At 41.7% G+C, this 12,812-nt stretch overlaps 1 protein-coding gene across 1 annotated transcript in view; it reads left to right on the top strand.

The window, feature by feature from the left end:
• The window catches only part of LOC139402681 (Krueppel-like factor 7), a 56,506-nt gene extending 48,019 nt beyond the window's left edge, over positions 1-8,487 (top strand). The window contains exons 3-4 of the mRNA XM_071146580.1: positions 4,349-4,472; positions 8,427-8,487. Of these exons, the coding sequence (XP_071002681.1) occupies positions 4,349-4,472; positions 8,427-8,478 (176 nt within the window). The 3' untranslated portion in view covers positions 8,479-8,487. The remainder of the gene's footprint in view (positions 1-4,348; positions 4,473-8,426) is intronic.
• The last annotated feature ends 4,325 nt before the right edge of the window (positions 8,488-12,812 follow it).

The following is a 12,812-nucleotide window of genomic DNA, read 5'->3' as shown; positions in this document are numbered from 1 at the left end:
GGAGAGAGGAGGATGGGGCTAGAGGAGAGGGGAGGATAGGGGAAATGTGAACCTGTTTTGGGGAATGAGTTGGATGTGAGTGATAAGTACTCTGTTACACACCTTGTACCTCTGTTACCTACCACAAAGCTAGCCTCTAAAGATAAGAATGGCCTCTGTTACCAACCACTCAGCTAGCCTCTAAAGATAAGAATGGCCTCTGTTACCAACCACTCAGCTAGCCTCTAAAGATAAGAATGGCCTCTTTTACCAACCACTCAGCTAGCCTCTAAAGATAAGAATGGTCTCTGTTACCAACCACTCAGCTAGCCTCTAAAGATAAGAATGGCCTCTGTTACCTACCACTCAGCTAGCCTCTAAAGATAAGAATGGCCTCTGTTACATACCACTCAGCTAGCCTCTAAAGATAAGAATGGCCTCTGTTACCAACCACTCAGCTAGCCTCTAAAGATAAGAATGGCCTCTTTTACCAACCACTCAGCTAGCCTCTAAAGATAAGAATGGTCTCTGTTACCAACCACTCAGCTAGCCTCTAAAGATAAGAATGGCCTCTGTTACCTACCACTCAGCTAGCCTCTAAAGATAAGAATGGCCTCTGTTACCTACCACTCAGCTAGCCTCTAAAGATAAGAATGGCCTCTATTACCAACCACTCAGCTAGCCTCTAAAGATAAGAATGGCCTCTATTACCAACCACTCAGCTAGCCTCTAAAGATAAGAATGGCCTCTTTTACCAACCACTCAGCTAGCCTCTAAAGATAAGAATGGTCTCTGTTACTAACCACTCAGCTAGCCTCTAAAGATATCAATGGCCTCTGTTACCTACCACTCAGCTAGCCTCTAAATCTAAGGATGGCCTCTGTTGCCAACCACTCAGCTACCCTCTAAAGATAAGAATGTCCTCTGTTACCTACCACTCAGCTAGCCTCTGAATTTAAGAATGGCCTCTGGTATTTTAAGTAGTTGAGTAGTGAATTCCTTATGGACAACATCAGAGTAACACCAAAGAAGGCTGGCCCCAGGAGGAAGAGGGGGCTAGTCCTCCTAAATATATCTTCACCTGCCGACACACGTCATCCCATTTGCTTTATTATGGTAATGTACCTTTCCGTTCTTCAGCAGCTCGGTTGGGGAGATAGCAGGCAGGTCATTATAAAAGCACTGCAAACCACAAAATGCTTCCTTCCTTTCTTAATTGCATTCTGAAAGCTGATGAAGCAAGTGTTATGTGGATTGGATGGAGCTCTTGAAGAGAGATATAAAACGTGTGACACCTGCTGGAACAAACCGTGCCTCATTAAACCATCCAAACACCCGGGGAGCTATTATATAGGCTATATTATATAAGTTATATTATAGTATATATATTATATAGGCTATATTATATAAGTTATATTATAGTATACTGTATATATATTAAATAGGTTAGATTATATTATATATATTATATAGGTTATATTATATAAGTTATATTATAGTATATATATACTATATAGGTTATATTATATTATATATATTATATAGGTTATATTATATAAGTTATATTATAGTATATATATTATATAGGTTATATTATATAAGTTATATTATAGTATATATATTAAATAGGTTAGATTATATTATTTATATTATATAGGTTATATTATATAAGTTATATTATAGTATATATATACTATATAGGTTATATTATATTATATATATTATATAGGTTATATTATATAAGTTATACTATAGTATATATATTATATAGGTTATATTATATTTTGAATATTATATAGGTTATATTATATAAGTTATATTATAGTATATATATTATATAGGTTATATTATATAAGTTATATTATAGTATATATATATTATATAGGCTATATTATATAAGTTATATTATAGTATATATATTATATAAGTTATATTATAGTATATATATTATATAGGCTATATTATATAAGTTATATTATAGTATATATATTATATAGGTTATATTATAAAAGTGATATTATAGTATATATATTATATAGGTTATATTATAAAAGTTATATTATAGTATATATATATTATATAGGTTATATTATATAGGTTATATTATATAGGTTATATTATAGTATATAGGTTATAGTAATATATAAATATATATATATATTCTATAGGTTATATTATAGTATATATATTATAGTATATAGATTTTGATATATAGGTTATATTATATGTTATATTATAGTATATAGATGATTCTATATAAGTTATATAATATAAGTTAATATAATATCTATATACTATAATTTATGTAGGTTATATTATAGTATATATATTATATAGGTTATATAATATAAGTTATACTATAGTATATAGATGATATTATATTATGTAGGTTATATTATAGTATATATATTATATAGGTTATATTATAGTATGTAGATGATACTATATAGGTTATATTATACTATATATATATTATATTATAAAGGTTATGTTATATAAGTTATATTATAGTATATAGATTATATTATATAGGTTATGTTATAGTATAAAGGTTATAGTGTATATATATATATATATATATATATATATATATATATATATTATTGTATATCTATTATACAGGTTGTTTTATAGTATATATATATATATATATATATATATCTATTATATAGGTTATATTATAATATATATATTATATAGGTTATATTATAGTATTTATATTATAGTGTATATATATATATATATATATATATTATATAGGTTATATTATAGTATTTATATTATAGTGTATATATATATATCTATTATATAGGTTATATTATAATATATATATTATATAGGTTATATTATAGTATTTATATTATAGTGTATATATATATATATTATATAGGTTATATTATAGTATATAGATTATATATAGTGCTGTAGACTAGTACAAACCAACAAACACTGACACACATGTCATCAACTACTTAAAAGCATTGCCCTCCTGAGTGGCACAGCGGTCTAAGGCACTGCATCGCGGTGCTAGAGGTGTCACTACAGATCCGGGTTCGATCCCAGGCTGATGCACAGCCGGCACACAATTGGCCCAGCGTCGTCCGGGTTAGGGGAGGGTTTTTTCTTGTCCCATAGTGTGATGTCTCTATGAGACTGTGTTTAGTCTGATGTCTCTATGAGACTGTATTTAGTCTGATGTCTCTATGAGACTGTATTTAGTCTGATGTCTCTATGAGACTGTATTTAGTCTGATGTCTCTATGAGACTGTGTTTAGTCTGATGTCTCTATGAGACTGTATTTAGTCTGATGTCTCTATGAGACTGTGTTTAGTCTGATGTCTCTATGAGACTGTATTTAGTCTGATGTCTCTATGAGACTGTGTTTAGTCTGATGTCTCTATGAGACTGTGTTTAGTCTGATGTCTCTATGAGACTGTATTTAGTCTGATGTCTCTATGAGACTGTATTTAGTCTGATGTCTCTATGAGACTGTATTTAGTCTGATGTCTCTATGAGACTGTATTTAGTCTGATGTCTCTATGAGACTGTATTTAGTCTGATGTCTATGTTATGCGGTCTAGTTGGGATGATTGGTGGATGTGTGTGACATCTCCTTAGAGAGGCATGCAGCTGGCAGATTGTAAATATAGAGTAACTCCCATTAAGCAACACCATTGGCCTAATTACTACACACCTCCCACCAGTATCTCTGCCCTTCTCCTCCTCCTCTTCTCCTCCTTTTCATTTCTGCCCGTTCAGCAGGATAAGAGACCACTGGGAACCCCTCCGCATCCATGAAAACACACTACACACACACACCTAACATGTGTGTGTGTCTCTCTCTCACACACACACACACACACACACACACACACAGGGGCAGACTGGCACCAGAATCAGCCATGGCGTTTCTAACACAGCGGCTCATGTTTTCCTTAAGACGCCCATTATTTGACAAATTATAATTTTGCGCAAAAAACCCCCCAAGTCAGACAGGCCCAATGGGCAAAAAATGAACCAGCCCTTCTGGCATTTGCCCGAAATGCCAGATGGCCAGTCTGCTCCTACAGACACACACACTCACTCCTAAATGGAAGTCTCCTATCAACTCAGCTGCATGTGAAACACAGTACGGTGGGAATATGCCCCCATCTAGTTGACTGAGCCCAACGTCGATCCTGTTTATCATAAACTCTAATGGTTATATCAGTTTACCGAGGTGGTAATAATCAGACTCTAATACGTGAGATGGGGGCGGTGGGATTGGTGGATGCTTGCTGTAACCATCCGTATGATTGGTGGATAAGTGTTAAACATGCGTGTGATTGGTGGATGAGTACTGAACAGGAGTGTTTGTTTCTGTCCTCAGGTGAGAAGCCCTACAAGTGCTCATGGGAGGGCTGTGAGTGGCGGTTCGCCCGGAGCGATGAGCTGACGAGACACTACCGCAAACACACGGGCGCAAAGCCTTTTAAGTGTGACCACTGTGACAGGTATGTCAAAACACAAACGCATCACACACACAGACACAGACACAGACACAGACACACACACACACACACACACACACACACACAGACACAGACACAGACACAGACACACACACAGACAGACACAGACACAGACACAGACACACACACACAGAGACACACACACACAGACACACACACACACACACACACACACACACACAGACACACACACACACACACATACACACACAGCAACACAAGCCTGTTAAGTGTATCGACTCTGAAGGCGAGGCATGCGTTACTCAAGCCCAGTGTTTGGCAAGGCAGTTACAGTACTTAACAGACTGATGCAGCCAGCCCTAGTAAGCAACACTGTAGAACAGGGCATATAGTAGTGATGTTAAGTCCAGACCATAAAGATCAGAAAGACACCCGTCAAGTTGGGAGGACTTGAACGCCTTAAAAGAGGCCTAAAAAAAAGATTACAAAAATGAACTTTACTAACAAATTCATTGCAGGGTCCCGTCTAGATTCCAATGTGTTTGCATTTTGCTCCCAACTGTTTGATTTGTTTTGATAAGGATGTATTTTAGCCCACCAGGAGCTGGTCTTCCAGTCCTTAAGAAATGTAAAGACTTACAGAAATGTAGAAAAACATCAGAAGTGTAGTAAAAACACAGAGATCCACTGTCCAACTGTTCTGAGACCTCAAGTTATACTGTTGTCTCAAGGAGCCTATATTACCATGACAACTGTTCAGAACCCTCAGGTTATACTGTTGTCTCAAGGAGCCTATATTACCATGACAACTGTTCAGAACCCTCAGGTTATACTGTTGTCTCAAGGAGCCTATATTACCATGACAACTGTTCAGAACCCTCAAGTTATACTGTTGTCTCAAGGAGCCTATATTACCATGACAACTGTTCAGAACCCTCAGGTTATACTGTTGTCTCAAGGAGCCTATATTACCATGACAACTGTTCAGAACCCTCAGGTTATACTGTTGTCTCAAGGAGCCTATATTACCATGACAACTGTTCAGAACCCTCAGGTTATACTGTTGTCTCAAGGAGCCTATATTACCATGACAACTGTTCAGAACCCTCAGGTTATACTGGTGTCTATAGGAGACTATATTACCATGACAACTGTTCTGAACCTTTAGGTTCTACATTTGTCTATAGGAGACTATATTACCATGACAACTGTTCAGAACCCTCAGGTTATACTGTTGTCTCAAGGAGCCTATATTACCATGACAACTGTTCAGAATCCTCAGGTTATACTGGTGTCTATAGGAGACTATATTACCATGACAACTGTTCAGAGCCCTCAGGTTATTCTTTTTTTATAGGAGACTATATTACCATGACAACGTGTGAGGAGCTTGGGGCACCAGTGTTTACCTCATCTTGTCTTAGCTGTACAGTAATACAGTATGTTGATTTTCACAACAACACCTCATCTGTGTGTCACCTCACCTCCCTGTCCTGTGTGTGTCCAACATCTCCATTCATCCAGACGTATGAGTCAGACAGGGACCTGTGTGTCCAACATCTCCATTCATCCAGACGTATGAGTCAGACAGGGACCAGTGTGTCCAACATCTCCATTCATCCAGACGTATGAGTCAGACAGGGACCAGTGTGTCCAACATCTCCATTCATCCAGACGTATGAGTCAGACAGGGACCAGTGTGTCCAACATCTCCATTCATCCAGACGTAGAAGTCAGACAGGGACCTGTGTTTCCAACATCTCCATTCATCCAGACGTATGAGTCAGACAGGACCTGTGTTTCCAACATCTCCATTCATCCAGACGTAGGAGTCAGACAGGGACCTGTGTGTCACCTCACCTCCCTGTCCTGTGTGTGTCCAACATCTCCATTCATCCAGACGTATGAGTCAGACAGGGACCTGTGTGTCCAACATCTCCATTCATCCAGACGTAGGAGTCAGACAGGACCTGTGTTTCCAACATCTCCATTCATCCAGACGTAGGAGTCAGACAGGGACCTGTGTGTCACCTCACCTCCCTGTCCTGTGTGTGTCCAACATCTCCATTCATCCAGACGTATGAGTCAGACAGGGACCTGTGTGTCCAACATCTCCATTCATCCAGACGTAGGAGTCAGACAGGACCTGTGTTTCCAACATCTCCATTCATCCAGACGTAGGAGTCAGACAGGGACCTGTGTGTCACCTCACCTCCCTGTCCTGTGTGTGTCCAACAACTCCATTCATCCAGACGTAGGAGTCAGACAGGGACCTGTGTGTCACCTCACCTCCATTCATCCAGACGAATGAGTCAGACAGGACCTGTGTGTCACCTCACCTCCCTGTCCTGTGTGTGTCCAACATCTCCATTCATCCAGACGAATGAGTCAGACAGGACCTGTGTGTCCAACATCTCCATTCATCCAGACGAATGAGTCAGACAGGACCTGTGTGTCACCTCACCTCCCTGTCCTGTGTGTGTCCAACAACTCCATTCATCCAGACGTAGGAGTCAGACAGGGACCTGTGTGTCACCTCACCTCCCTGTCCTGTGTGTGTCCAACAACTCCATTCATCCAGACGTAGGAGTCAGACAGGGACCTGTGTGTCACCTCACCTCCCTGTCCTGTGTGTGTCTAACCTCTCCATTCATCCAGACGTATGAGTCAGACAGGACCTGTGTGTCACCTCACCTCCCTGTCCTGTGTGTGTCCAACATCTCCATTCATCCAGACGTATGAGTCAGACAGGGACCAGTGTGTCCAACATCTCCATTCATCCAGACGTATGAGTCAGACAGGGACCAGTGTGTCCAACATCTCCATTCATCCAGACGTATGAGTCAGACAGGGACCAGTGTGTCCAACATCTCCATTCATCCAGACGTATGAGTCAGACAGGGACCAGTGTGTCCAACATCTCCATTCATCCAGACGTAGGAGTCAGACAGGGACCTGTGTTTCCAACATCTCCATTCATCCAGACGTAAGAGTCAGACAGGACCTGTGTTTCCAACATCTCCATTCATCCAGACGTAGGAGTCAGACAGTGACCTGTGTGTCACCTCACCTCCCTGTCCTGTGTGTGTCCAACATCTCCATTCATCCAGATGAATGAGTCAGACAGGACCTGTGTTTCCAACATCTCCATTCATCCAGACGTAGGAGTCAGACAGGACCTGTGTGTCACCTCACCTCCCTGTCCTGTGTGTGTCCAACATCTCCATTCATCCAGACATAGGAGTCAGACAGGACCTGTGTTTCCAACATCTCCATTCATCCAGACGTAGGAGTCAGACAGGGACCTGTGTGTCACCTCACCTCCCTGTCCTGTGTGTGTCCAACAACTCCATTCATCCAGACGTAGGAGTCAGACAGGGACCTGTGTGTCACCTCACCTCCCTGTCCTGTGTGTGTCCAACATCTCCATTCATCCAGATGAATGAGTCAGACATAAATATTACCTTATTTGTAGCAATGAGGAAAGTAAAGAAGAAAAAGTGATGAATATGATTGAATAAAATATACAGATTTAGTACATAATGTGATTTCATGTTTTACTCTGTTGACGTTGGCCTCGAACAAATGTATGAGTCCAATTTCAATATGTTGTACTGATTTAGTTCTAATGTTTGTGTGTTTGTGTTGCATTTCTTATACAGGCAGACAGCTCAACTAATTGTGCCTTAATGGTAGAACAAACGTTGTTTGTGTTGCTTCTCCACCACTGGTTGAACAGATCCATGTACAGATTCCAGTCCTATTCAGAATGCAGCTGCAGTCATTACCGGCCCTGTTGAAAACGTGGATTGAAATGTTGATTATGAATTCGTCACACATGTTTAATTGCATGTGCATTAGAATTGCCTTGACGCACTAGCGACTAGCTAACAGCAGCAGTTAGACTGTTGACTCAACAATAGTTCCTCCTACTATTGCAACAAGCTAACGACATCATTTCTGTCCGTTCCGCAGGTGTTTCTCACGGTCGGACCATTTGGCGCTACACATGAAAAGGCATATCTGAGGAGGTGGAGGGAGAAGAGAGGGAGAAGAGAGGGAGAGGAGGAGAGGTGAAGATGGAGGTGAACGTCACGCCTGTCTCCGTTGTGTTGAAAAGGGTACTGAGAGAGAGAGTTCAATCAAAATCTTGGTTGCATCAGATCAAGGATCGGATCAGCCTTGGGAGACATGGGAGAGCAAGACAAACGGACAGGGTCTGTGGGGCTGCATTGGGCACGGAATCATGGTGTTTGTGTACAGACAGATAAACAGACAGTCTGGTCTAATGTTGTTCCCAAAGCAGCTCTGCCTCACCCGAGTCCTGGAAATCTGATACTGCCAGATGGGGATTCTGCCTGGAGACAGTAACACAATACCGGCTGACGCTTGTGTCGTATAAAGAGTAGAAGAGTTGTCGTCCCATTTTCTGCAAACAACCACAGGACAAGGCTACTTTGCAAAGCCAACCCAGTCAAACTCCTCTTGTAAGGAGTCAAAGGTCAACTGGAAGACATTGACCCAGTCCCTGGTCAGACAACTGATGACCACATTGAACTATAATATTCATACTCCTATTCTCCAGATGCACTCCTCTCTGCCTCCTCTCTGCCTCCTCTCTGTCTCCTCTCTGTCTCCTCTCTGTCTCCTCTCTGCCTCCTCTCTGCCTCTTCTGTCTCCTCTCTGCCTCCTCTCTGCCTCCTCTCTGCCTCCTCTCTGTCTCCTCTCTGCCTCCTCTCTGCCTCCTCTCTGTCTCCTCTCTGTCTCCTCTCTGCCTCCTCTCTGCCTCCTCTCTGTCTCCTCTCTGTCTCCTCTCTGCCTCCTCTCTGCCTCCTCTCTGTCTCCTCTCTGTCTCCTCTCTGCCTCCTCTCTGCCTCCTCTCTGTCTCCTCTCTGCCTCCTCTCTGTCTCCTCTCTGTCTCCTCTCTGCCTCCTCTCTGTCTCCTCTCTGTCTCCTCTCTGCCTCCTCTCTGTCTCCTCTCTGCCTCCTCTCTGTCTCCTCTCTGCCTCCTCTCTGCCTCCTCTCTGTCTCCTCTCTGCCTCCTCTCTGTCTCCTCTCTGTCTCCTCTCTGTCTCCTCTCTGCCTCCTCTCTGCCTCCTCTCTGAGTTCCCCTCCACAGCTGCGCAGCGACACTTTTGAAACTTTTGTAAAAAATGTCATTTGTAAACCCTTCGGTCTTGAACAGGAAAGTCTTGAAACTCAGCAAACGTTGGCTTGGACACATACTGTTCTTGTGTGGACTGCCATATGCACACGCGAAAGACAAGTAGCAAAACAGCTACCGAAGCACAGACTGCAAAGGATATCGTAAATGATGTGTACAGGTTACTTAATTTATTTTCTAAAATCTCTTCTCTTTCCCTATATGTTTTGCTGAGAACAGTTCATTTCGGAGCGCACAGATCCTGAACATCAAAGTACCAAGCCTATGAACTCTTCAACATGCTTGAAATGACACATTGGTCTATGAGAGTACTTGGCCAACCCCCCTACAGAACTACAGAGGGCAACTACCAGACAAAAGACCAAACTAGAGCCAGAGTCAAAAGCATACAGACAGAGACTTTGTCGGCCCTCACATTTCTAACAGAATTCTGCTCATGTCTACAGTTCATTTCAATAGGCCGAGATGCTTCTAGTCAAGGTGGGATGTGGGAAATGTATTTTATGTGGAGGGAGGATTCTTCTTCTTACGGTTAAAGGTTTTTTGGAGGGTGAGTGAGTGAGTTATTGTGATTGTACTGTTGTCTGTCTGCATGGCATTAGCACCCAGAAAGGTCAGTGGGATTGTTGTGCAGTCATATCGGTGGTACTGGTAAGCACAAGCCAGGCAGTGGGATTCACTTTCATTTTGTCTTCTCTTCATTATTATCATCACTGTCATCTTTCCTCACCCTGAACTGTGTAAGAATTGGAAGGTGCAGAAACGCACACATCACTTGGCGAGAAGACAGACAAACATTAGCTCGCTGTTGACATTTTTTTGCTAGCCCCTTGCCATTTGCCATATAGACATCTGCTCCGTTAGCTGTTAGCATCATCCAGCGCTAGCCTCTCAGAGCTGCCCACTGAATTGGCTGACATTGGCCAATGGGAGGGCACGTTGACAGCAGGGTCATCGAGGTAATGTGGAGTGAATTCTGCTCCCTTAGCAGTGCTGGTCAGCGCCGGTCAGCCCTCTAACGGGACTCAATGGAGTGAGACTTCCCAACTTCTCTCTCTCCTCTCCTCTCCTCTCAATGGAGTGAGACTTCCCAACTTCTCTCTCTCTCTCCTCTCTCCTCTCCTCTCCTCTCCTCTCCTCTCCTCGGAGTGAGACTTCCCAACTACTCTAGTTTGCCAGAAAGTGTCAGCCTCCTGTCCTGCTACTCGCAAACTCCAGGGTCATGTTCAGTAGGGAGGAAATGAATGTGTGAAACAAGCTACCGTATTGACGTTTTAAAACCTTTTGCTACAGTGGTCCTGGATGAACACAACCCAGACCTCCAGGCCCATCTAGATTAACTGTGCACAAACACACGCAGGGAGGTTGAATGCATTGCACACGACATCTCAATGATTTGTATAAACTACTAGGAAGAGACCAAAAGAGGAACCCGGTAATAATGTTCTGTGTATATCAAACCTTTACCACAATCTCCCTTGAGGCCTACTGTCCAATATCCATGTGTCTGATTGGTTCCAATAAACCAGCATGAAAGACCAAAAAATGCACCGTTGTGGTGGTTGATCAGAATCAAAACCCGTTTTATTGTAGGAAACACAGCAAGAAACAAGCAACAAAGGTTTTAGAGTAGTTGGGACTGTGATTTAATGTTTCCTCTATTGGCAGCTCGCTGTGTTCAGACCTTTCAGTATTCCAGGGTGAAACCGTCAAGACAACAACTTAACTAAATGGTCTCATGTAAGTTCTCTCTGTAAATGCTAGCTACCAGTTGATTACTGAGATGTTGATTGTGATATAATCTTTTTTTCTTATTGTACAACAAGATTCACTGTGTTCTTGAACAGAGTTCACATTTGGGGAGGCTCATCCAAAGCAGAGTCAAAATGAAGCTTCATTCTGGCCTGCCGAGTGGCGCTGCAAGAGGTGTTACTACAGACCCGGGTTCGTTCCCAGGCTGTGCCCGGGAGTCTCATAATTGCACAATTGGCTCAGCATTGCCCGGTTTAGGGGAGGGTTTGGTTTAGGGAAGGGTTTGGCCGGGGGATCTTTACTTGGCTCATCGTGCTCTAGCGACTCCTTGTGACAGGCCGGATGCCTGCAGGCTGACCTTGGTCACCAGTTGAATGGTGTTTCCTCTGACACATTATTGCGGATGTTAAGGAGCGCGGTTAGGTGGGTCATGTTTCGGAGGACACATGACTCCACCTTTGCCTCCCGAGCCTGTTGGGAAGATGCAGCGATGAGATAATATCAAAATTGTAGAGAAAAAAGGGAGGTAAAATTAGAAAAATAATGAATCACCTCACATTCAGTCGGTATAATTCAGCACTACAATTTGTTACGACATTTAAAAGAAAGACAGGCATTTGGATTGTTTTACAGTTGTGGGTAGCTATACACTGCATCTTGATGTACTGTATGACAGGTGTTTGCTGTGCACTCGGTCCTCATCTTCAAGCCCACTCCTATGTCAGCTGTCTGACCACCACATGAACTTTGGATGTTACGTCCCAAATTCGTCTCCCTGAAACATCATTATGCACACACCAGTGTTGATGTATTTCCTGTTTCCAGGTTCCTGTCAGAGACGCATCACGTTTCCTGTTTGTGATCAGAGACACGTCAGTAAGTTAGTAAGAACATTCAAAGAACTACTGAAACAGAGAAAACATTTCACATTTACTTTGTGTCTGCAGTCGACACGTCATTTTTAACTTGTCTTTGTGCATCAGAACTTGGTTATACAACAATGGCTTTCACTGCTTTGTGTGGGAGTAAATGACTGCTTTGTGTGGGAGTAAATGACTGCTTTGTGTTGGAGTAAATGAAAATGTATTGTAGACCATCCTTAGTGAAACAGCACCTTTTCCTACCAGCGCCCCCCACCCATATTCCTAACTGTACTCTCGTTCTCACTCCTTTTCTTTGCTGTACAAAGTGTTTTCAAAATTATTATTTCTATGATGTTAGTATGACAATGTTCTTTATTATGGAAAAAGGAAAGATTTATTTTTGTTACTGGTTTGTTTCATAATTCTTTTTTAAATTGGTATTGTAATATCTCTATGCAAGAACTGTTGAGTGAATCATTTGTATTTAAGAATGTAATATGTGTAATAAATAGTAGAATCACACTGGCCAGTGGTCTCTCTTTTCTTGGCCAGTCCCTGTAAATACATTGGGGATTTCTTTTT

Source organism: Oncorhynchus clarkii, unplaced genomic scaffold, assembly GCF_045791955.1.
Source record: "Oncorhynchus clarkii lewisi isolate Uvic-CL-2024 unplaced genomic scaffold, UVic_Ocla_1.0 unplaced_contig_13406_pilon_pilon, whole genome shotgun sequence".
Classification (NCBI taxonomy): Eukaryota; Metazoa; Chordata; class Actinopteri; order Salmoniformes; family Salmonidae; genus Oncorhynchus; species Oncorhynchus clarkii.
Note: the sequence above shows the minus strand (reverse complement) of the source record. Positions and strands in the feature narration are given on the sequence as shown.